Genomic DNA, 27653 nt, shown 5'->3' with positions numbered 1-27653 from the left:
GCAGTTTCTGCCTCCACTGTCATCTCTTGTATGAATTGTCTTTTGTCTTCTTTTGCACTTTTCCTGACCATGTGATTTACTTCACAATATTATTTTCCTAGGTATATTTTTTCCTTTTGTCGTCCTGGCATTGGTTTATCATCTGTTTTATTTCTTTCCTATCTTCAGTCTTGGCCCATGTCTCTGGTGTGATCCATTCTTTTTGTTCATTTTTTTCTTTCCCAATATGTCAGTTCATGTTGCCTTCCATAGTTCTTTTATTCCTAGCCTTTTTTGCTCTACAGTTTCTTCTGCCACACTGGGCAGTGCTTCATACCTATTTAGTACTGTGCAGTTGAAGTCCTCCTTTACTTTTGGACTACTAAGATATTTTGTATTGAACTTGCGGTTTACTAGCTAGATCCCTGTAGGTTTTTAGTTTTGAATTGAATATTGCAACCACGAGTTGATGGTCTGAGGCTGTGTCGCACCTCACCTCACCTTCACATCCATTAAACCTCTCCACTTTCTGGAAACTGATGTGGTCTATTGGGTTCTTAGTTTTGTCATCAGGTGATGCCCAGGTAGTCTTGTGTATATCTTCATGAAGCATTTGTGGAAGCATAGCACTAAATTAAAATTGTTTTCTCTCCCTTGGCATTAAAATGAGCTGATATAAGCCGTGGTGAAACACGTTCCCATCCAATCAAAGCATTTGTTGCCTCTGGAGACATCATTAGGGCTACACACTGAGTGTGTTTATGGTCTTTATCATCATGACCTGAGTCTCTTCCATGACAAGCCTAGTTTGGCCACTGCCTTTCCACAGTGTCTTGCTTAGTTCTGGAGCTTTGTACCTTCTAATTTTTTTTGGCCACCTGCGCTGATCTACTGCTTTCTTGTAGGGTTCTGATGTTGTTCGAATGGTAGAGTGTCGGCTAATAGCCTAAAGGTCTCGAGTTATTATCTCACTTGAACTGTAGAATGTCTCTGAGTCCACCCAGCTTTAATGGGCACCTGACTAACGCCGGGAAAAGTAAAGGCAGCTAAGCATGGTTCTGACCACACCATCCCTTCATATGTCAAGGTCAAGATACATGAACTTTACCTCATCTGCCCTATGGAATTTCAGGTCTGAAAGGGGAGCTTAAAGTCAGTAGACTTGAAATGAAAGTTTATTCATATTGTTAATTACATGTTGATTTGACAAAGTCATCTTAACTTCTTGTTGAGCATAGAGTCTCAACCAGTATCTTCCACTTTGTTTTTATGTGGATGATTACATTTTAATTGTTTTTAAAATTGCAGATGTAATTGTAATTAAACTTAAATTATATCATCAGGGCACAGGAAATATTTCGCACAGCTATGGACTCTAAAGAAATTTGTTTGCAAGTGGTTAAAGGAAAAAATGAAACTTTATCAGCATTTAAGGATCCTATGAAACAAAAGCCACCACCTGTTCTGCCTAAACCTCGAAGTCATACACCAATGAAGCCTTCTCCACTTGCATTATCCTCTGGTGATTCAAAAGTGAAAGCAAACAACCCTATTCCAGCCCCAAGAGATATTTCAAAAGTATTTTCAGATTCAGAACAGTTAATTAGCAGTCCTCAGCTCACTGATCTCATAATTTCTGATCAGAGCACCAACTCTTCTGCCTCATTGAAAAACCCAAATAAAGTGTCTGTACCCTCAAACAGCAGCCCTTTGCCATTTCTTAAACCAGCCATCCAGCCTTTTCAGCAGGCTAAAAGGGTACCTCCTGTTCTTCCTACTCGAAGTCCAAGTACAGCACTATCTAGCACAGATACTCCTCTAAATGCACTTACTAATACTCGAAGAATTGGAAAAAAACTTGTTATTTACCTTACCAAAGGTCCCTTAGGTTTAGGTTTTAGTGTTACCTCAAGAGATAACCAGACTGATGGCAATTGTCCAATATATATTCGAAACATTCTTCCGAAGGGTGCAGCGGTACAAGATGGTCAGTTACGACCAGGTGATCGCTTGCTGCAGGTAAGACAAAATTTTATTTTATTTTAGTTGTTTCATTCTATTTAGGTGCAATACACAATTTTTTAAAAGAATTTAGTTCTTAGTATTACAATCTATTTATTTGCTTTTCATCACTTTTTTTGGCTGGCCCTTTTTAGAGCTTGTCTAAATAGACTGCTCCATGTTCAAAAGCTAGATTAAAAAATCTATATATATTAAAAGCAATTTGTGTGTGTTTGTCTGTCTGTCTTTTATGCATTACTACACCTTTAATCCGTTCACCATGAAATTTGGGAAGTTGTTGAGAATACTCCTGGGGAGGTTTCTGAGGAAAAAAAATTCAAATCGCAGGGGTGGCGCCCTGGCAGAGCGTGATTTGTTTTTTTCCTCTATTTGCCTTTATTTTTCCTCACAATCCAACTATATATATATATATATATATATATATATATATATATATATATATATATATATATATATATATATATATATACACACACACAATATATTTTAAATAATGAAAGTCGGATGCGGCTCAACACTGTTTATCTGAGTGCCATAAAACTTAAGGGAGTCAATGAGTACTCCCGAGAAGGTTTCTGGGGATGGTGGGGGGGGGAGTTTAATTTCACATGGGCTGCACCCAGCAGGATGCAATTTGACGCCCTGGTCTTACCCGTGAGCGCAAAGGCGACTACGGTCGTTCTAAACAGTGTGATAGACAATGGATAAGAAGGGGCATTACAGTCGCTGACTTAATTGAATAGGCGTGGTAGGGTGCAATTTGAAAAATTCTCGCGTTCAAACCCTCTGGCAGATAAGGTTCGATCACTTCCAACAATAAAAATTAAGAACGAAGAAGAATAAGAAGAAAACACTATAAACTTTTTATTGGCATTTTCAAAATGGCCGACCTTTAACCTTTTGAAATAAAAAATTGGAATATAATTGGTGCAAATAGGCCAAGCTCTGCAAAACACACTATAGTGATACTTAAAATTGCTCTAGGCCCCATTGCAGAAAATGTCAGTTTTCTTCATTAACACCACACCACCAAGCTTTTCTAAACTGACGTTTTACCAGAATAGTAAATAAGTTTGTCAGTCAACTTTTTATTGTTTATTACTTTAGTATATATCTTTTATTAAACCTATAACTAATTTAAATTATTACATTTCATGTCCAGACATGCCAGACATTCCCGCCAAAAGGGGAATAGTTGTTTTTTTTTTTACAAAAAAAAACTGTCTTGTTCCGCCGTCCTGTTTTTGTTGAAGCTTGTCCCATTTTTTTTTTAATAATTAATAAAGAAGAGTAATAAATTGAATTGAAAAAAGGTAGGGAAAAGCAATTATCTCCCTTTGGCACACGTTACCATTTCCTAGTTAACTTACAATATTTACAAGTAACATCTAATGTCTAATATTAGATCTACTAATAGATAATGTGGAAAATCTAGCTTCTGAATGTTCTTTTTAGTATTTGCAATTGAATTGTAGATTTAAATTGTGCCTTAAATAGTTGATCTACTATATGACTCTTATAAAGGGCTAATTGTCCTTTAGAGTTACTAATCATGTGTTATAGTACATATTTTTATTGATGTGTTGACTTTAGAATTAACATCATAATAAAATATTTAATTAAGAAAATAAAATTAAGTTTAATTTGTTTAATAATAGCATCGATTGCCGAAATATGTTGTAGATTTTACAAGTGGCAAAATTAGTTTTATTTTCAGTTTATTATTATGATGTTTTTTATTTGTTTTATTTTCCACTTTCGTTATAAAAAAAAGTTTGAACCACATATGATTAAGAATGTGACAATTATCTGCCCCTTCTTAGTGCAGTGGGGGGAAAAAAACAGCCAGTCCTTTGCTGGCTGATCCTGTACTTAATTCTGTTATCTCCCTTTTATTAATGAATTAATACATTTTTAATTAAAATTTAATTTCCAGTCTAATGTCTAATTAGATATTCTTACATTGTCATCTGATATAAATGTATCTGGATGAAATAGCTGCTTTAGAAATGGGTTTAAATTGAGTTACAAGATTTGTTGCAAACCAACAAATAAACAGTCATTGTGAACAAATAAAAGCTTAATAAAAGTATATATTTTTCAGAGTGCTTGTTGATAAATCTATTTAATAGATTGCAGGAATGCTTAATGCTTCAATTTAAATTCTTCAGTTTTTTTTAGAGCATTTAATAGCTTTTATAAAGGCTCTTTTAATTATTTTATTTTAAAAATGTATGTGTCTTGCTCCAGATTGTAGAAATACCTTTTATTACCTCTTAATCTTTGTAAGAGTCAGTTTTTTTTTTGTCTCATTCTTTAGACCGTACAAAACTTATTGTTTATCTTTAAGTTAGCACAAATAAAGTTCCATTTAAACGGTCTAATCTATATGGCATTTGTTGATGAAGATGTTTTGAGTTATGTTATAAAATGGTTTGAACTTTTTAAATAAAATAACTAGCGTTAAAATCAAGTATGCTAGAATGGTGTACAGTTATTATTTGATTAAAGGTCAATGGTGTTGAAATGACTGGGAAAACTCAAAAAGAAGCTGTTTCTTTTCTACGGCAAATCCCTGAAGGTGGTCAGGTTGTACTGATTGTTTCCAGGCAAGAAGAAGTTGATGAAAAGTTTAAGGTTCCTAGAAAATTGGTATGTAAATTAAATTATTTTTAGATAGTTTTGTATGTTATGTATTTATACAAATATGTATACATATATATATATATATATATATATATTTATATTCATTTAGATAACCCCTACAATAATTCCCACAGATACTAAACTTTACACTATTATTAATTCAACATTAATATTTATAATGTAAATTTAATATTTAAACAATATATATATATATATATATATATATATATATATATATATATATATATATATATATATATATATATATATATATATATATATATATATATATATATATATATATATATATATATATATATATATATATATATATATATATATATATATATATATATAGCCTATATATATATATATATATATATATATAGCCTATATATATATATATATATATATAGCCTATATATATATATATATATATATATATAGCCTATATATATATATATATATATATAGCCTATATATATATATATATATATATATATATATATATATATATATATATATATAGCCTATATATATATATATATATATATATATATATATATATATATATATATATATATATATATATATATATATATATATATATAAATTCTATGTAAAATTTCAATTTAAAGTGTTAAAAATCTAAATTGATGATTGGAACATTTTTTCTTTCAAACTAAACTCTCACTTTACAGTTTATCATTTTAATTCACGTAATGTGCAAAGAACAAAATTAAACTATATTTATAACCCATTACAAACATTCTAATTTAGTTTAAAAAAGTGTACAAATTATTCCCTTTGTACCAGTTATTAGTTTTTTTTGTTGTTGGAAAAAAAAAAGTTATCTAATTAGCATGGTTTGATAAAGTGTAGTGTTGTAGGCAAAACACAGGTATTATTAACTCTTTAAGACCGTAATGACGCTCCTAGCTGTCGATAGGCTGGCCTGCCATACTGTAACAATGCTCCCGGCGTCTGATAAAATTTTCTGTATTTATTCGTTTATAGGTCATGCTTACGATAGAGCGGCCATTTTTCTTTGTATTTACTTCTTGTAGTTTTCTAGTTAGGTTGTTTTTTTACTTTATAGAATTTTTTTTGTAAAACAACTCACAAAACTGCATTTTTTTTAACACTGCGGAATGCCATTCAGCAGCCAAGTCTAAACTTTTACTTCGCAGCATTATAAAATTAACCAAAATTAAAGTATTTATTCTAAGACTAATCCGATCCATAATTTTTGTAAAAAAATGGATGTAGATCTACTTTCCCGACAGAAGCGAATTTTTTGCCTAAAAAAATCAACTTCTTTTTTCTTCTTTAATACTAAGTAATTATCTTTCTTCACTAAATAAATAATTACTTTAAATTTATATCAGTGTGTAGGGCAGGGGTCGGCAACCTTTTGAAGCTGAAGAGCCAAAAGTTACAATTTTCAAAATTTCCCTGGTTTTAAAGAGCCACTAATATTTTTTTTATTTCAAATATTTTATTTTTTGATTAAGATTATTAGTATTTGTGCAAGGAGCTGAAGAGCCGCATCTTGATATCAAAAGAGCCGCATGCGGCTCGCGAGCCGCAGGTTGCCAACCCCTGGTGTAGGGCATTCAAATACGATTAATTTTTATCAATAATGTGTGGTGTTTAAATCAATGAGTAAAAAGATAAGGGCCGCATGAGTACTGAAAAAAAATGATTGCAAAAAGATAATTCCGGTAAAACCTGAAAATAATTACTGGCTTAAAGAGTCAATACTACCTTTTATTTATTTTATACAATGTACTTTTTACAAATTAATATTTTTGATCTATAACAGTTTTGAAGCTTGTTTTTTATACTTATGTTTCCAATCTAGTTATTGTTTGCTTTTATGTTTGTGTTTGTGCGCATTTGTGTTTGCATTTTTGTTTGTGTTTGTGATTGTGTTTGCATTACGTTTGTGTTATGGTTTTATATATATGAGCCAACCCGCTGCGTATCATACGCCGCTATTTAGTTAATTTTTTTTTTACTTTTCAGTAATTTATAATTTGTGAATTTGACAGTACCAATGCTGCCACTGAAAATATTTGCTTAAAAACACTAAACCCCCCTTCCCCCCTTCCCCCCGTGAAAGCAGCCTCCTCTTAGTTACCTCCTCTAAGTTTAAAATCGTTTCAAACTAATAGCCGTCACCAAACCCGTCTCTATGATTGTAAAATGTAAACAGCGTGAACCACAGCTCACCAGACCATGTGAGGGGGTGGGGGTGGTAGCGATAGAGAGGAAGAGAGGGGACTGTAAGGCGCTCTTGCAGCTTGTTTTCTTACGGCTCCCAGAAGAGAATTATATATAAATATATATATATATATTTATATATATTTATATATATATATATATATATATATATATATATATATATATATATATATATATATATATTTACACATATTTACTAATAGACCCAGTTTCCCTTCAGAAAATGATAAATGATGCAAAGTAATCTCCCCTCCCCCTACACCAGTCTTCACACACAAACTGCCAAGTGTACTAAGTTTACATGTATTGTTTCTTCAGTGATTTCTAGAAGGTCCCGGAATGCTTTTGTATACATCACCTCTGATTTTTTAAGCATCAACATGTACACTGCAGTTTTTGTAATCTACAGGGGCATGAATAGAGTAGATTTGTGGGAAAATATTAGGAGCAGTTTTAAACGTTCCATCTATAATCCAATACATGGCCTCTCCAGATCTGCAAAGGTTCTGCCTTTTGACGTGCAGCTAAATGTTGGCATTGGCTACATTCCCATTAAAAGAGGTCTCCTCTTTGTCTGATTTTTGTCCGGACAAATCCTTCAGCAATAAGCATGTTTCTCCCCTTCTGTTATTCAATAACTTTGCATTCCATTGTATCTAAAATATATATGATTATTTCATTTTCCCATCAATATTCTTAGTTACTTCAATGAGCTTAAAATACAACACACAATGTGCCACAATCAAACAAATATGCATACCATTTTTTTCAAGTATAAAACTAGCTTGTTATTGTAATTTTTGTCGTTACTTAACATGTAGTTTGATCAAAGCACGTGATCATTTAGTTTCTTTCACTTCTTCTTGAAATTTGATGGTATTGCCACTATTAACTTATCCTTTGTCATCTACAGTAGCATGGACTGAATTATTAATAAGGATAGCAACTAAAATTGTCTCAGGCAGCTTTAGACTTCGTTCTTTGATGTTTGTCTCACCTTGTTGACAAAGAAGGAGCAATGCCAGTCATTAGTGACCATATTTTGCAATATTTAGGTGTTGATATTTTCTGTTTAAGACACTCCCTTCGTCTCTTCTCTTGGAAATTGCGCCATGTTTATGTCAGCGATGATGTTAGTGGCCTCAGTCTTTGTTCTTTGATGGTAGTCTAGAAGACATTTCTGTAGTAACCCATTTATTGTGATATTAGGATTTTTGTTTGTCTGCCTTTTTGCTGTCAGCCTTATGCCTAGTTGGCCTTTTTAATGTCAGTCTTTTGCCAAGTACCATGCTATTAGACTAATTTAACACCTGAAATGAGTATTAAAAAAAGCTATTAGACTAATTTAACACCTGAAATGAGTATTAAAAAAAGCTTGGTAACTCGTTTGATTGCAAAATAAAAGTGAAAATGTAGCAAAATATCAGCAACATTTTGTGGTGGCTGTAGTACTTCCCTTGTGTATGCGTCACATTGGTGTGGATATTCCTTCACTGCACCTCATTTGTATTTCTTTGATTTGTAAACCAACTTTAAAACAAAACTCGTGATTCACTTAATCGGAATTTAAATAATTATGAGGCGGTTTCTTTCTAGTGCAAGCCTCATATAAATAAAAATAAATAAATTTTAGCTAGGAACTTTCATAACAATTTGTTTTAATTAAATTATATCCTAGTTTAACCTATTTCCAATGTTACATAATAGAAACAACAAACCGCTATATTATTAAAGCTATAAAGCCTCAAAACTCAATTATTTATTGTGTTTGTACAGGTCCAGATATTACTAAATTCTAAATATTAGAATCTAGAATCGAGTTTCTCCGACAGACCTAACAAATGGCTTAATCCATTCAAGCCTTGGTTCCTGAACCTAAAATCTCCATGCCCCTGAGCTCCTGAGTTAAATGTACACACAACAGACTCTCAATTAAAAAAATAAAGACTATGAATATAACAGCAAGATTAATTTTATTATTTCAATCAACATTTGTACATATGAATTATTGCCCATATTTTGATTTAGTAATCCTTTGTCCATGTAGATACACCCTTCTTTTATACATAGGTAGATTTAGACATAGGTTGAATCCTAGTTTTGGAATTTAAAAATCATCTTTCCATCATAAAATTTGGTTAATGCCCGCAGCCATGACAGTCTAACAATACCAGTTACGTACTTTTTTAATATAGATCTGAGGTAAGGTGTAGTATAGTACCACTTTATCAGTATCTCGGGGCATGGAGACTAGGACCTATAAAGCGGTACTGCAAGTTTAAAGGGTTAAGTCTATTTATCGCATGTATTCTCAAATTAGATAATTGATAATGGTGTTGGAACCTAATAGAAACAACAAACAGTTCTATCATTAAAGCTATAGTCAAAAGCTTACAATAGATTGAAATGCATTCAGCATTGCAAGTGACAAAAATGAACATTATTGGACAGCCATCTTTAATTTAAAGTGAAGCCCTGACCTAAGTTCAAAATTTAAATTCAGCTTCACTCTTATAGTCTTACACACTGTCCTTAAATATGTAGATTATTGTATGGCTTTGAAAATTTAGCTACTCTGCGCATTCATACTATCTTTCAATTTGTGCAGAAAAAAAACAGAGTTAGTCGTTTTGCGACTATCAATATGTAACTAAGCAAAGAAAGGTTTTTTTTTAAGCTGAAACTCACGTTGCTTTTATACAGATCTAGAAAAAAATATTAAAATGTCAACTACGTTTTTTCTGGTTGTCTGCTTGCTAATTAATTAATTAATTAACTTTTATTTTAAAAATTGATAATATTATTGGAACCTAATTGAAACAACAAATAAGCATATCAGTAAAGCTATACCCTGAAGATAATAATACATTGAACTTGTCAATTGGCAATATTGGTGTATCTGTCTTTCTATAAAAATGAAACTTTGGGGAGTCAATTAGAGCACTCCTGGTGAGGTTTCTGCACACAAAAAAAAATCCTTTTTTAATTTTGCAAGGGCAACATCCTGGGAGGATGCGATTTTTGTCTATATACGGTATATAAAAAATAAAAGTGGATGTGGTTTAACACCATTCACCCGAGTGCAATGAAATTTGGGGAGTTGATGAGAATACTCCTGAAAAAGTGTCTGTGGAAAAAAAATGTTAAATTTTCTTATGGGCGCTGCCCAGGAGGGTGTGATTTTTGTCAATACACGATTTGGCACCCAGAGTTCAAGAGCGGCTATCGTAGCATTGGTTTCCATTTATTGAGTGTCCTTCATAGTGTGTAAGGGGTACTACCATTTTAAGCGGTAAAATTGCAAGAGATGCAGCTGCCCGCAATCCGGCATTTGTGTGACCTGAAGCACCCCAGTTGCTCACTAAGTCGAATCTGGCGCAGGGTGCTATTTGGCTCCCTGGGCTTTCCCGTGAGCACTAATGCGCATACGTTTGTTGTCAAGAGTGCAATAGAATATAGATAAGATGTAGTATTATATTCATTCACTAAATTAAATCAGGCGCGTCTGCCGGTGCTCTGATAAAAATGATCCAAATGCAGGCATTGTTTACATTTAAATAACTTAGTTTAAAGTTTAAAAAACATGGTCACACATCTAAGAATATAGGATTGGTAACATTGATGAAACCCTCTTAAAATATTTCATCAGACTTCCTTCTGACCCTACGGCAACACGCTGGGAAGTGCACGCTAGTTTTAAGATAAAATTTCCTGGTAGATAAATAGTTTGGAAATTTTCATAATAGCCTGGAATTTTTTCATCCCCAAAATATCTCCAGATTCGGACAAAGCATCAACCTAGTCTAATGTAGTTTAGCCAGTTCTTGTGGTCTAGATTTAAGGCTCACTAAACTGGTCTCACTGTATTGGCTCAAACAACAGAAGAAAAAAAATCATTCACCAACAATTTGCAATATAATTTCCATTTCGGCTTAGCCAAATTTGAGTTTAAAAATAGCCGGGTTTGAAGTTATAAAACAAACAAGATTGTTTTGACTTTCTAGAAATAGTTTTCATTATTAAGACCCGGAATGTGTTTATAGTTGATCTGTTTTCCGCCAATCGTGCAAGCATACATTGTACAACATCTTCTGTTATGCTAGCCAATGTCTAAGTTTACTTAATATTGGCGTGACATCATTTTTTAGCCACTATGTTCCTTTTATTTACAGACCCTGTACTGTTGTAAATGATCACAAATAGTGAAATAGGATTGGTAAAAAATTAGTTATTTTTAGCGTCTGACATTTAGTCTCCCCTACATGACACGGACATCTCGATCATGGCCACACATGATTTTTTAAAGGTTTATTTGAACTTAACATGAACTTGCCCTGTAGTCTAGATGGTGGACCTAAATAAAATCTATTAAATAATTAGGATCTCGCACAAATATGGTCTTGTTCAATATTATCTCTCACTCATTTTAAGGGCAACTGTTTTAGCAGACTATTTTGTAAAATACAACAACACAAAATGTACGAAAGCCAGCGTTTCTTTTGCTCATGAAGAAAATTAAAGGCTAACGACGTCACCGCTTGTTTGTTGAATTGTTTTGGGTGGTTGGAGGGTGAATATAGTGACATCATCCATCTCAAATACAATTGTTCATGTTAAGACATGCAATTGGCCTTCACAATGACCTCAACACCGTGTCTAGTTGTTGGAGGGAGGGGGATGCCATACCCGTCAATTTTTAATAGTTGTCTAAGGCTATTTGGAAAGCATACATATTGGTGTTTTTACTATCCTCATGATTACTGGTCCGCTTGGCCCAAGTTTGTTTTCAAAATATTAATTTTTAAAAAGTAAAGAATAACTTTCTAAAATCTAATTTCAGTTATTCAGGTTGATCTCATTGTCTATCAAACTGAAATGTTAAAATTACTACTTGGCTCGTTTATGTTTTAAAAATACAGGTACTTTTTGAGAAAAGACAATCATTAAATTGAAAACACTGCAAACGATCATTATAGTGTCAGACATGCCTACCAGTCAGCCAAAAGTAGCAACAGTCATGCCTAAAAAGAGGAATTTGAAGCCAAAAAGAGGAACATACGCGTGGACGCTACTTTACTAATTACTAAGTCAAAAATAATAATTATTTAAAATTAGTTTAATGACATTAGTAGGCTTCTAGTTATATATAACTGGTCTGTAGGCTACATTTAAATACTGCTTAATGTCAGATCACATTTAATGAAAATAAAGCGGGAGTGATATCCCCAACACTTTCTCGATTATTCTTTTATAACACTATTAGTATGGCAACTCGGTAAATAGACATAATTTTAAATCCATTTTTAATTACTTAAACTTTTTAAAATGGAATAGAATTTTGTAGAAAAAAGAATTGTGCACCAAGTGAACACCAAACAATCATTGTATAATAGAGCGGAATATTATTAGTACTTTATAAATTCACATGCGTTTTTTTTTTTTTTTGATAAATCAGAAATAGTGTAAATTAGTACTTCCAGTCAACAGAAATTACTCAAAATTTGCTAGGAGGCAGAGAATTAGATCTTTTACTTACATGTGAAATTTCATTGATCTATCTGAAATAGTACTCAAGTTATAGGCTTTTGAAAAATTGAAAGTAGAATAAGTTCCACTTCTGGTTATTGGAAATCGCTGAAAAGTTGATACATACTACAAATTTGATAAAATACTTATATATGAAATCTCATCAATATGTTTAAACTACGGAAAGAACACAACACTAATGGTCGTCATTTCACAATTTTAGAATATGAAGAAATTAACTCTCTGATTTAGATCTAGATACTAAAAATCGGCTTACCAAGACAGACTCTATGAAATGTATACAATTATCTTGGTCAAAGTAATAAAAATTACTTTTATAAACAACATAATGACAATTGAATGACCACAGAATCAGGTCTGTAATCAGCGTGTGCATTTAATATGGTGTTGTTGACTAATAATGTATTTAATTCAGTTTTAATTTTTATAGTAGGTGGTAGAAGTTATTTTTAATGTGTCTGATTTTTAGCAATTTAGTTATTTCTTTGCTTTGTCACTAATATCGTTCAACGTGTAGTAAAGCATTTTGACTAATAACTATTAAATAAATTATTTTTTCTAAATAAGTATAACAGTAAAAAAATATAGGTCTATAATTCACGTGAAACAGGTACCCATGGCTAGTAAATTAAATACCTGGGAATGTAATAAAAACAGGCAAACAACAGTGTTTACCAGTGTGAAAATGTTATGGCTGTTAAATGTTATTTATCGCATGAACACTGTTTACCGCAGCTTTTTTATGTCCTTTGGTGTGATGTTTGGCTATTATTGTCAATAAAGAATGGTTTAAAAATCAGCTAATTAACTTGATATCTTTTACGGATATTACTGCTTATCTGTAGGTCTACAACATACTTAACTATACCACCATTGTCCCTTGTATAATAATCTCTAATCTCTAGCTTCTTGGTAAAATAAATCAGGCATATGATTTCTGAATTTCTGCAGATTTCCAAAATTAAAATTTTTAGGCTACATATTCTGATATTATCATACTTTTACTTTAACAATACATATGACAATACATGCATGTCTTATATAATTACATAAGAGCATACATATACAAACAATAACCTGTCATAGCTGTTAAAATTGATCTCAAGAGACCTGAAATCAGCTTCTTGTCCATTTTGTTTGAAAATGATACTATTAAAGCTGTTTCTGTTGCATATTACTAATTTGTGAAATGAAATATTTTGATTAGATGCAAGAACTTTTAAACATATTCATTAAAGATTAATAACTTGTTTTATATTTTGCTCAAGAATAATTTATTTAAATTCTAAAAGTTTCTTGATTTTATTTCATATATTCGTTATCTTAATTTTCTATTGAAATGTTTTCAAACCTAAAATGCTTTTCTGTCAGTTGATTGATTGTCATTTTACAACAATCAGTTAATCTTGTTTAATTCAACTAAGGTTTTTTTTTATTTATTAAAATGTTTTAACCAGTTTACTGTTTTCTTTGATTTCTGTAACTTAAGGATATTTTTGTAAAATAATGCTATGAATTTAGAAAAATGTTTACTTACTAAACAGTCAATGCTTTATTATGATTATTATTATTATTTTAGCTCCAGGCTAAAAATTCAGTAGTCTGTTATGAATTTATTCCATTAATACTTCAAAGCAGAAAAACATTTTAATTCTTGGTTTTAATTATTAAATGTAGAAACTTTATTAAGTCTTGTTTGAAAAAAAACGTACATTTTACTTTGTACTCTGATGATGTCATAAAAGAAATAGTTCTATCCTATATTTACTTCATATTTTTAAATATTACCTTTTTAAATTTGAAAACTCTCTTTAATTACTTAGACCATCCCTTCACTAATTAAGAGAGAAAAAAAGGTGCATGAATGTGTCAGTGTAGTTGTTTTTAGTAGTAAATGTCTTTTGTTTGCTAAATCCTGCCTGCTTGCTTGCTTTGTGGACTTGTTTTTTTTCTTTGGTTTTCAGGGGGACAACTCTTTGGATGCTAAAGATGGGGATCATATTATAAGTTATGCTTTGGATAATTGTGTTACTGATGGTGAACTAAGTGTCTTGCCCTTACAGCATTCTCACCAAGAAGAAGAAATAGACAAGTCATATGACGCTGCCAACAAGGAGAAAATTACTCTTCACATTCCACTTAATGAATCAGGTTCTGCTGGATTAGGTGTTAGTGTTAAAGGAAGAACAGAAACTTTTCAAACAGGCAGTAAAGATTTGGGCATTTATGTAAAAACAGTTTTGCAAGGAGGTGCAGCATTCAAGGTTTGGTTTGTTCTGAAATTTGAAAACTAAAGATCAGTTGTATTTTAAAATATTAACCCATATTATCCCAAGTCCTCAATTTTTTATACTTATTTCATATGATTTAGCTCTGAATCACGCAATGAAGGAATGAATATCGATTATTATTTTTTTTAAATAAATATTTTTTAAAAATCTTCCAGATAAATAGGACGCTAGCAACGAACATCCATGTATATATATTGCAAAAAAAAAATCATTTTTTTCATGAAATATAGCTAATTATGTGAAAATTGAGCTGTATACTGAATTTGTATTGTTAGACTAATGTTAGCATTGTTTATGAAATGTTTTCTTTCTTTTCCCATCAAATTTAAGGTTTTTTAATACATTCTATTTAATATTTAGGATGGCAGGTTACAAGTTAATGATCAGCTCTTAGAAGTAAATGGTGTCAAGTTGGATTGTTTGGCAAACACTTCAGCTATGGAGGCCCTTCGATTAGCTATGTTAGAAGATGGGCAAGTTCCAGGGTGTATAACGTTAACTGTTTCACGTCATAAAAGTATTACACTTCCACAAGAAGACTCAGCAGATAATAGTAATAAAGACATAAATACTCAAACCATGTACCTGGGGTCATATTCTGACAGTGGACACATATTGCATCAAAGATCCTCTTCTGCTTCTGATTATACTTTTCCTAAAACATTTGGAGCTGATAAAGATCTGCCTTCCCCTATTCCTCCAACTAGATTGCGAAAAGTTTCTGGTTTAATGGAAAATTTCACAGGAAATGGATTAAGAAACGAATCCTACATGAAGGCCACACATGACAGTTTAAATGATTCAACTTCATTCACAAAAGATGTGCCTCCTACAAATTCTACCCATTTTCAAGAAAGACTAATGCTTTATCCAAATGGCAAAGACAATGTGAGTTTACAATTTTTCCATTATTGTGAATTAATAATTAAAAATGACTGCAAGCTGACTGCAAACTACATATATATGTAACTTTTAGTTCTACTAGAATTTATGGAAAATGTTTGGTACTTTGTCAATTTAATTATGCATTTCATGATTTTATTTCTCCCTATTAATATTTACTGATTACGTGAATATGTTTGAAAAACATAGCTAGTTATTTTTAAAAAGTGTTTGAATTATGCTGCATATAATCATACACACCTATTAATCAAAATTGCTCAGAGGGAAATGAAGAAGAGAGAGTTCAGCTTATTACAGTTTTTTGAGGTTACATTATTGCAAACCCAATTTTTTGTTTTTGTATAGAGGAAGTATTGTAATTGTTCATAAATCTAAATAGAGATTTTGACAAATTTCAACACTTTACACCCTCCTGATTCAGGAAAACCCAGTTTTGCAATATATTGAGCATTTGTATCTGTGAACATGATAACTGGAGAACAAAATTTCCTTAATAAGTATTAAATGCTATTAGATAAATGGCCCGTTGAGGAAGGATACAACGGGCACTAGGTTGATAGTGTTGTTTCTTTTCTCAAAACCAAAACCTTCACCATAAATTGAACCGGAAACAGAAAATGACATTAAAATGTCTCCCCACCCCCTTCCACCACAAAGACGTCTACTGTCCCATTCAACGAAATAGAATTTATATAGAAATTTTTTATACCAGTGTCCACCCCACCCAGACAATTTAGTCCACCCTCACCCCCGAAAATTTCAAGTACCCCCCCCCCCCACCTCCGGGGAAATTTTTGGGGGTAAAAGTCTGAAAGAAACACTGGTCGCATTTGTAGACCATACAGGTTAAAGTTAGAGCCTACTTCTATAATATACACCTGTTTACTACTTTTGACCCATAAACCTCAATCATGCAGTGTTTCTTTCAGACATTTTTCCATGGGTGGGGCACTTGAATCAATAAAATTCTCTGGGGCTGGGGAGGCAGACACTGGTAAAAGTATATATTTTCTTTATGAATTATTTTTCTATTTTTTTTTGGGGGGGGGGGGGGGCTGTTAGACATTCTTCCGGGGGAGGGGGAGAACCCGAACAGATGCATGAATGAAAAACTCTTCGAACAAACAACTTTTAAGATAAGACAAAATTGGCATTTTAATTCATTGTTTACTTGAGTTTCAATGACGTCATATTACTGTGTGCACTCTCCGGCTTGAGACTATTTCTTACTATATGCTCCATGTGACGTCACGTTTCGTTTTTCGAATTACTATGAAAGTTTTTACTCTGCTTGTGTTTTCTCTATAAATAAAAGCGTTCTTGACAGAAACATAGATACACAGATAGATACATACACAGACAGCGAAACTATTATTATAGACGAGAAAAATGGCCCGTTGAGGAAGGATACAATGGGGACTAGGTTGATAGTGTTGTCTTTTTCTCTAAATTGAAACCAAAAACAAAATCACCACCTCAACTTCAAATTTAACCGGAAACGAAAAATGTCATTGAAAACGGATTTCTGACCAGAATCGGCACTTTAACTGGAATTAAGCTTGATCTTCGCGTAGTTACTGCATATTGATACTAAACATAGTCAAAGTCATATCCCTAAACCCCCCACCCCACACACATACCCTTAAGGGAACAAGATACCCATGTTTTCGATAAAATTGTAATTTTGCTCCCCAAAATTTTTATTTCTTAATTCGATACTAATACCTTTTATCTCTCTAACCCGAACATCTCGGACTTCTACAGCTTACGGTTATCCGTTTATTGCGATATGAAACATGGTACCCCCCGACAAGTTTTCACACTACTACGCGGACAGCGGCTATCTTCGAGCGGGTATTACATGTATTTATGGCCCGCGGGGCACCATAAACTTTACCGCAATCTAAGGGCCAAGCACTCGTGTACCCGCTGGTGTAGTGACCTTTTCTTTTGTTCTAAAAATAAGTGAGATAGAAGTTGTTTTCTACAATGTAAAATTTTATATCAAACTCCATATAAGGGCATGCGCGTAAAAATTATGAAGGGGAAGAGATTCATTGATACGCTTGACCAATCATATTATAGTACAGTAAATCAAAAAAATTCACGATAGGCTGCAACTAACCACGTGTGCTAGGCAGCCATCTTGTTTCTAGATAAACAAAACAATCGCCTGTCTCGTTTGTTTACCTCATTTGCGTAGACTCTTCTATTTGTTGTTTTAAAGTTATACATCAACATTAAGTTTAGAAATTGAAACGTGGCCTAGAAATGCACTGTTGATTATCACTGGAACAATATTAAACACTGTTTCGTACGCTTTATACTAAGCTGAAACAATGCGTCATGGACATGACTATCAGTTTGAAGAATGTACTGTCCATCCCCTTTACCCCCTTCATTCCCTTCTCGCCATTCAACCAACGGCCGGTTTATAATCTAGTTACGGCATGCTGTGATAGGCTTGAACGCGTTCATCAGGCTTTACACCGGACTGTATACGACACATGTGTTAATGTGTATGCCCATCTCTCCGTATAGGGTATGGTAGCAACGAATGTAAATACTAGATAGGATAGCTGAGAAGCATTCACTTAGGCCCTGTACTTGACCCTATCTACACAGATGTGTTATTCGCGGTTGAATGAACATTGGTAATCTATGGCTCATCGGTTCTTCACGCACTATCCAGCGGTGGGGTGGGGTGGGGTGGGGTGGAGTACTTCTATAAGATAGACCTGTTTCCTACTTTTGGCAGATAACTTTCATTCACGCAGACTGTTCGTTTTAGGCTTTTTTCTCCGGCGGTGGGGCACTTGAAATTTTGCAGGGGTGAATAAATTCCGTTTATATTTCATTTTTCTGAGGGGAGGGGGGGAGGGATTAGTCGTGCTACTGTGGGAGGGGGAGAAGGGTTTTGCCCCTACCCCAAGAGATAAATGATAGAAACTGTGCACACAAACTACTTTTAAGATTAGACACATGAATTAGGCCGTAATGTCAGTCTTTTTATTATATAGTATCAATGACGGCATTCCTTTTGAGGGGGGGGGGGGGGGGGGCTTAGCCCCTACCCGAATAATTGCATGAAAGAAACTCTGCATGCACACCACTTTTAAGATTAGACAAAATTGGCTTTTTAAATTTAATGTTTACTCGAGAATCAATGACATCCTATTACTGTGTGCACTCTCCGGCTTGAGACTATTTCTTACTATATGCTCCATGTGACGTCACGTTTTGTTTTTCGAATTACTATGCATGTTTTTACTCTGCTTGTGTTTTCTCTATAGCGTTCTTGACAGACAGATAGATAGACAGATAGATACACACACAGCAAAACTATTATTATAGATTGGTAGTTTTCTATCAACTTTTAAGCAATTTTTCAGTAATCGCACGCTTTACTTAATTTCCACGTTCTAAAAAACCAATAATTTGTATCAGTGACGTCACCCAGTGCGGCACTTCATGGTGTCACACCCCCCCCCCCCCAAGAAATATATATATATATATATATATATATATATATTTATATATATATTTATATATGAGTGTGTGTGTCTGCCTACATAGGCTTATAATTTAAATATATGCCCCATAATTAATCATTCATGCAACTGGCAAAAAGCATTATTCTTCTGTACATTTTGCAATTTTTCGCCATGGTGTCACCCCCTTAAATGGTGTCAACTGCCCTCGCTACGCCTCTGATTTGTATATAGTTTCAGTTTGCTGGACAAAATTTCACGTAATTATTAGATTGTATACACAGGTTTCTTTCACATTTAGAGCTATTTTGCAATTAGTACTTTACTCTAGATCTATATCTGTGTGAATATATTAACTTCATAACTTTCAGAGGAAGACAAAATAAGATCTTATGCTCAGGGTTCTTTTAATGTTTTTGGGATCTCCAAAATAGGATATGGTATTTTACTGTTTTTCTAGTTTCTAAGATACCAATACTTTGAATACAGGGTTCCCACTGAGCCAGCAATCCAGGAAAAAGCCAGGAATTTTATAATATAACTAGTATACCCGACCCCCGTGCGTTGCCGCGGGGATAGAAGAAGGGTTTCATCCATACGTTACCAATCCTATATTCTTAGACGGGTAACTTTGTTTTCTAAAAGTGAGTTATTTAAATGTAAACAATGCCTGCGCTTGGATCATAAACACCGGGACACGGGTTTACCTACACTACCGCGTGAAAACCTTATGTGTACAATAATCACTCACCGAAATAATCAGGTAGAACACACTTCAGTTACCACCCATGTGTCAGGGACGTAGAGGGGCGCTCTCAGGAGCACCCCCGTCGATTACACTACCGCATAGGCGCCACGTACGGCCCCTGGCTCCTTAAACTAACTGGCGCCATCGTGCCAAATAGCATCCTGTTAACAATGACGCAGAATGCGTCATTCGCTAAAGTGACACAAATGAACAGGATTTTTTTCTTTAACACTTAAAAAAATTATTTGACGTGTTTTGACTGATGCAATATGCTAGCGTTACTAATGGTCTATTATTAGATGCTCGATCTCAATTTCTGACTGGATTGTCTAATAATAGATGCTTATTGCATCATTCGCAAAGTGACGAAACTCTACAGTAGGCTCCTCATATTCAAAAAGTTATTTTTTTATCTTTCGCAAGGTGACGAAACTGTACAGAAGGATTTCCTCGCGTTACAAAGTTATTTTTAGAAGCCTGTTGTAGTTTTACCGCTGAATATAGTAGTACCCCTTACTCGGTATGCAGGACGCTCGATTAACGGATGCCAAGTGCCAACTTAGTCGCTCTAAAACTCTGGGCACCAAACCGTGTATTGACAAAAGTTGTACCCTATATGGCGCCACCCGTAAGAAACTTAAGTTTTCTTTTTCGCAGAAATATTCTCGGGGGTATTCTCATCTACTCCCTAAAGTTTCATGGCACTCGGATGAACCGCATCCGAGTTTTATTTTTTATATACCGTGTATAGAGAAAAAAAAATCCCCCCCCCCCCCCCCGGCGGGCACCGCCCTTGCAATATTAAACAATATTTTTTTGCAGAACCCTACCATTGAGTGATCTAATCATCTCCCCAAAGTTTCATGGTACACGGATGAACGGTGTAAAACCGAAAATTTTATAAACCGTATATAGAGAAAAATCGCAGCCGCCCGTGGCGCCGCCCATGCGAAATTAAAAATGATTTTTTACAGAACCCTTCCCTAGAGTTTTATAATGAACTCCCCAAAGTTCCATGCCTATCGGATGAACAGTGTCACTGCAATTCACGTTTTATTATTTTTATATACCGTAAATAGAGAAAAATCTGACCCTCCCGTGGCGCCGCCCTTACGAAATTAAAAATTATTTTTTTACAGAACCCTTCCCTAGAGTGGTATAATGAACTCCCCAAAGTCTCATGGCTATCGGATGAACGATGCCAAACCAAAATCGACTTTTATTTTTATATACCGTATATAGAAAAAAACAAATCGCGCCTGCGAATTTGAAATTTTTTTTTTTTCGCAGAAACCTCCCCAGGTATATTCTCAACAACTTCCTAAAGTTTCATGGCGATCGTGTGAATGGTGTCACGGCAATTCACTTTTATTATTTTTATTTACCGTATATAGAGAAAAATCACACCCTCTCGTGCCGCCGCCCTTACGAAATTAAAAATGATTTTTTTACAGAACCCTTCCCTAGAGTGTTCTAATTAACTCCCCAAAGTTTCATGCCTATCGGATGAACAGTGTGAAATCAAAATAGACTTTTATTTTTATATACCGTATATAGAGAAAAACAAATCGCGCCCTGCCGGGGCGCCACCCCTGCGAATTTGAAAAAAATTTTTTCGCAGAAACCTCCCCAGGAATATTCTCAACAACTTCCCAAAGTTTCACGGCGATGTGATAAGAGGTGTGGTAATGCACAAAAGACACACAGACATAAATTGGTTTTTATATATATAGATTTTCAGGCTGTGATGTCTGTAAATTTGATGAATGTAGGGATATCTTCATGAAAGCCAGGAATTTTTTCTTCACCTAAATATTGCGGTATTTGGAATAGGCATTAGCCTAATTTAGCCAGTTTCTCAAGGGAAAACAAGTCTCACTGGTTTTTTGACATGGTGCTGTAATGGTGCAAACTTTTTTAAAAAGTCCTTCACCCAGCATTTACAATCATCGCTACAGTTTCAAATTGTTTCAGGGGTGGCATTATTCCCGATTATCTATTTCAGGGTTTGCAAAATTTGAGTTAAAACATTTCCTAGTTTGCAGTTAAAAATCAAAATAAGACTTTTTAAACTTGAAAATGTTGACATTCTATAAATTGTTTTAATTATTAAGACTCAAGAGCCTTTTCATCACTTATCTGTTATTTGCCAAACCTGCATTTGTAGACAGTATAACATCCACTGCCATGGGTCATTTATTTCGCTGCTATTTTTACTTTCTCGTATATACGAAGTATAGAGAAAGTCTTGTAATCGTGCAAAAAAAAATTCGAGATTTTTACAAATCTCGACGTTTTACACCTCACTGATACGGAAAAACATAATTTTACAATCTTGTCTGTGTGTCTGTCTGTGTGTGTGTCTGTCTGTCTGTGTGTAAACACGATAACTTGAGTACCGTTACAGCTAGGTTGATGAAATTTCATATATAAGTATTTTATCAAAATCGTAGATCCGTATCAACTTTTGAGCCATTTCCGATAACCGGAAGTGGTACTTTTTCTTCTTTGAATTTTTCAAAAGCCTATAACTTGAGTACTATTTAGGATAGATAAATGAAATTTCACAAGTAAGTAAAGGACCTAATTCTCTACCATCTGTCAAATTTTGAGTAATTTCCGTTGACAGGAAGTACTAATTTACACTATTTCCTATTTCTAAAAAAAACACATGTAAATTTATAAAGTACTAATAAATATTGCGCACTATTATGCACATTTTGTTTTGGCGTTCGCTTGGTGTGCAATTCTTTTTTCTATGAGATTCTATTCTATTTTTAAAAGTTTAAGTAATTAAAAATCATGTCTATATTCCAAGTTATATAAGAATATTCGAGAAAGTTTTGGGGAGATCACTCCCGGTTTATTGTTTTCTTAGCCCACTCAAAACTTAATAAAACAGAGAAACACTTGTATAAAATTTAAAGTTTGAATACTGTAGTCTTTTTTAATAAACAGTTATTTTTAGCTTACTACCATTTTGCATGACTTTAACATTTGCAAATGCAACTCTGATCATCATTTAGTCTGCTCAACATCATGTGGGTATCACCTTGTACTCTTGAGGTAGATCCAAATAAAGACTTTTTAATTGATTTGTAGCGCATGTTAACCCAGTCTTTGGAGCAATCAGGGCTACTTATCCTAAGTATGAAGCAATGCAGCTAAACCTGCAAGGAAGCGATAGAGTGGACTCCTTTCTTTAAAACCCAAATTGAAGCCCCCAAAAATACTGTCTTTAAAGAAACCTATTCTTATAGAAAAAAAAGAGCATTAGAATACTGTGGGAAACAGGGAGGTGAGCACAGGCAGTGAAAGAAATGCAACAGTAACATCTTACAGTGCTTGGCCTTTGCAAAACAAGATGGAACACTTTTGGAGAGACAAAAATCCAGATGGGAGAAACAACAAAATGAGAACCCACTTGAAGCAGGTGTAGCCTTGCTACTGACAAAGCCAGATGGAATGGGAACCTGTGTCTGATCACATTGTTAGAGGCATAGAAATGAAGAGGGAAGCAAGGGGAAATGAATAAGAATGGAGAACTCTTCACAAACTTTATTGCCTCAAACCATAGGTGCAAACTTTTCCCCAGCGAAATTGTCATATAGCCTGGATTTGACCAGATCATCATACTGAAAACCAGATTGATCATGTCACAGCACGGCGTCACTGGAGGGCCTCACTTCAGATGTGAAAACAAAACAAGGAGACTACATTAGATCACCACCTGGTTGTTGCTAAACTGAAGATAAGCTACAGGCAAAGAAGAGGCAACAAGAAATATATTTACAAATAAAGTTTAATGTAAGTAAACTCCAGTCACAAGATAGCAGAAAAACCTTTCAGATCACCCTTAAAAACCGGTTGGAAGCTCTACAGATGAAAAAAAAAAAAATTTTTATTTTAATAGAACACACCTGGAAAATATTCAAGCAAGCCTGTGAATGAAAGGTCTTATATAGATGAGATAGTCCCACTTAGAATCATCATAGAACAAATGATAGAATGGCAAACCCCACTTTACATCTAATTTGTTGTCATAGAGAAGGCCTCTGATAGCGTGGTTAGGCAAACAATTTGGAATCTGTTTAGGCATTATGTTGAACCAGAAAAGTTAGTGGTAATAATTCAGATTACACAGGGATTTTCATGCCAAGTTAGCCAAGCTGGGAAACTGTCTGAAGAGTTCCAGATCACCAAATCCGTTAGACAAGGATATATATAGTTGTCTTATCCTGGTGGTTCTCAATTGGGTCACTCATATGGCCTGGTGGATAAAGTATGCAGAGGACATTCATTGGGAATAATATGGCCTGGTGGATAAAGTATGCAGAGGACATTCATTGGGAATAATATGGCCTGGTGGATAAAGTATGCAGAGGACATTCATTGGGAATCATATGGCCTGGTGGATAAAGTATGCAGAGGACATTCATTGGGAATCATATGGCCTGGTGGATAAAGTATGCAGAGGACATTCAATGGGAATAATATGGCCTGGTGGATAAAGTATGCAGAGGACATTCATTGGGAATCATATGGCCTGGTGGATAAAGTATGCAGAGGACATTCAATGGGAATCTTGAGGATCTAGAGTTTGTGCATGCAAGTGAATGCATTTGGAGCTATCTCAAAGCACCTAGGTCTTAAGATCAACAAAGAAAAGATAGAAGTAATGAGTACCAACAATAATGAGATCTCCCAGTAACAATAGAAGGAAGACATGTAAAAGATGTGGAGGAATTTTTCTAGCAAGATCAGCCAATCAGCACAGAGGAAGACATCCAACACAACAAAATTCAGGATTCTAAATTCAAATGTACGAGCGATTTTAGCTAAATGGAGCAAAGACATGGAGAGCCTCCATGATCTGCACCAACAAGGTACAGATCTTCATTAATAACAGTCTCAGACAGAAAGAGGAAATGGTGCTTTAGTGTAACCCTAAGGGAATACATACCTGTATGTAGGTCAAGTGTATGTAGTGTCCATTTTAATAACAAAGAATGTGAATTTTCTGCTGATTTTTTAATTTTTTTCAGAATTCAAATGTTCTGTCTGGATTTTTTTGTTTGCTGATTTAAAAAAAAAAATATTTCCACAATAAAAAAAAATTATTTTTTAAACTCATGGGAAAGTATTCTCAATTGTTGCCGTTCCTTGAAAGAAACTTAGCTGACATTTCCTGAACCCAGTTTCTTTTGCATACGTGGTAGTCTCCCCTCCTACTCCATTTATACAATATCCTGCTGTTTTCCATTTGATTTTAGGACCTCAGTTCTAAAAGGTTTATAAAAGTTGGCTAGATTGGTTAAGATGACAATCTCCTTCCCCTCCTTGTAGCAACTGTTATTGATTTCTAAGCTTATGTGAACTCACTATGACCCCAAATCCTGTAAACTCTATAGGCCTGAAGATTTCTAAATTAATCTGAACTCTAGTGACCCCTCTAGCGTATCTTGTTTTGGCAGTATTAGGGGAAAAATACAAAACTAGCTAAACTTCCTAAAACATAAATAATAATATCTAAATGATACATTATTGGCTCAATTTTTTATCAGCCTAATAATTAAAATATTAAAATATTTATAACACCATATGTATTTGAAAATAGAAAGTAGGCCCTATCCTATTTTAGATATTCTGGCCAATCTCATTGTCCAGCCCATGAACTAAAAAGTTAAGATTACAATCAGACTTGTTGAATATAGAAGCAAATTGAAAACATAAGTGTTGAAAAAGTAATTTTTAATTTCTATTTTTGTTACATTCACATTTTTAAATTTTAAAAAAAAAACTGTTTTACAAGTAAAAAGGACTTAGAGTGTTATTTTAGAGTAACAGAAACCACTTTTATTTAAGACAAGCTGACCTGCTGGGCTATTTAGTTGTTTTATTTTCTACTTTTCAGTACTTCATAGTTAGTGAATTCAACACTACCCTCCCTTCCATTTCCCCCCCCCCCCCCACCACCACCCTGCCACAGTGAAAGCAGGCATCCACGATGTCAATTTACGGTCGACAATGAAAAGATCAAGCAGAACTTCTTACCTTTCCGTAGTTTCAATCAAATGGTTTAAAAGCTAAACTATCTGCCTGTAATAGCCGTTTTTAATTCGAGCCGGCTCTATGATTGTAAACATTTGGGGTGAACTTTAGCTCACTAGAAAGGTGGGGGTGGTAGCTATATGCCTTGAGAGCGGGTGAGTAACAGCGTGCGTTTACGTGGCGTCTTGAATGGTCCCCATTAAAAGAATTATATGTATAGACACTAACTATATTAAGCTATTAATTATTATAGTATTGCTGTGTGTACTAATGTATATAATTCAGTGACAATTCTTATTAGGAACTTGCACACAGAATGAATTAAATCTTGATGCTGATGGTAGGGAGAAGGGTAGTTCAAAGTTATATGTAGTACTATTCAAGCAAAACAGTATAAATGGTTATTACCGACATTTGGCCTCTTTCATTACATTGCAGAAAGGCATCTGTACTTAAAGAAGTCAGATTGATGCTCGGCAAAAAGCTTGCAAAGACATGTTAGTGTCATGTTTGTGTTGATCTTGCAATTAAAACACTGATTTAACGTTATGAATCTAAAGCCCCAATCACCTTTTTGAAAAATATTTCAGATGTTTTGAACATTCAATTTGTATAACATTATTTTATTTCTAATACATTTTTATGTCGTCTACATTACACGTTAAGGTATAATTTTTCTTCTATTTACATTTTCAAATTAAATGTTATTTAAAATCAATAAATAAAGATAATTTTTTTCTGCTTAAGTTATACTAATTCATTTTAGTATATTTTACCATAATTTTTTTTAAAAGTAAATAAAAAGTATATGACAGATCAATAAAATAATTGTTCAAATTGACTAACAACATCCTAAATGCTACCTATAAATATTATTTATATATATATTTAATATACATAGATTAAATAAATGTATATAAATGTTAAAAAACTAAGCTATTCGCAAATTAATACGTGATTTTGATACTGTATAATGGGTCGGAGTAGTCAAGTTGGTAAAGCTCATGGTTTCTAAACCGAAAAGTCTCGAGTTCGAACCCTCGGGCAGATGAGGCTCGTTAGCTAGGGACAGTCACTCTTCTTGGAGAGACAACTCCAAAATCAAGCAACTGCTGCCTTATAGATTGTTTTTGGTTGGACAAAGGCTATGGAAGCAAATCCAAAAAGAGAAGCAGGCAGAAATCAGAGTCAATGGCCTCAATGGCGTATAACCAGTTGACACATATGCTTAATTGTGTTGGAGCCGTGGTCGAGTCAACTAAGCTCATGGTTGTTTAATTTAAAAAGTCTGAAGTTCAAACCCTCTGGCAGATAAATATATATATATTATATATAATATATATATTAAATATATAGAATATTTATATATTTATCGTTTATATTTTTTTATATCTATTATATATATATATATATATTTATATATAGGCTTATATATAGATATATTTATACACCAAAATATGTGTATATATATATACATATATTTATATACATATATATTTATATACATATATATTTGTACACATACATATTTGTACACATACATATTTGTACACATACATATTTGTACACATACATATTTGTGCACATACATTTTGGTGCACATACATATTTATTCACATACATATTTGTGCACATACATATGTGTGCACATACATATGTGTGCACATACATATGTGTGCACATACATATGTGTGCACATACATATGTGTGCACATACATATGTGTGCA

The 27653-nt window shown here is 33.7% G+C and overlaps 1 protein-coding gene across 4 annotated transcripts in view; it reads left to right on the top strand.

Annotated features, from left to right (window-relative positions):
- LOC131946603 (partitioning defective 3 homolog) overlaps positions 1-27653 on the top strand; it is a 78819-nt gene that overhangs the window by 27735 nt on the left and 23431 nt on the right. For 3 of the 4 annotated variants that reach the window (XM_059307496.1, XM_059307497.1, XM_059307495.1), the window contains 4 exons: positions 1323-1998; positions 4513-4653; positions 14406-14705; positions 15093-15620. In XM_059307496.1, the coding sequence (XP_059163479.1) occupies positions 1323-1998; positions 4513-4653; positions 14406-14705; positions 15093-15620 (1645 nt within the window). The remainder of the gene's footprint in view (positions 1-1322; positions 1999-4512; positions 4654-14405; positions 14706-15092; positions 15621-27653) is intronic. The other variant, XM_059307498.1, reaches the window with a different exon arrangement.

Source organism: Physella acuta, unplaced genomic scaffold (genome assembly GCF_028476545.2).
Source record: "Physella acuta isolate Inbredline_101_S28 unplaced genomic scaffold, ASM2847654v3 ptg000565l, whole genome shotgun sequence".
In the NCBI taxonomy this organism is placed as follows: Eukaryota; Metazoa; Mollusca; class Gastropoda; family Physidae; genus Physella; species Physella acuta.
Note: the sequence above shows the minus strand (reverse complement) of the source record. Positions and strands in the feature narration are given on the sequence as shown.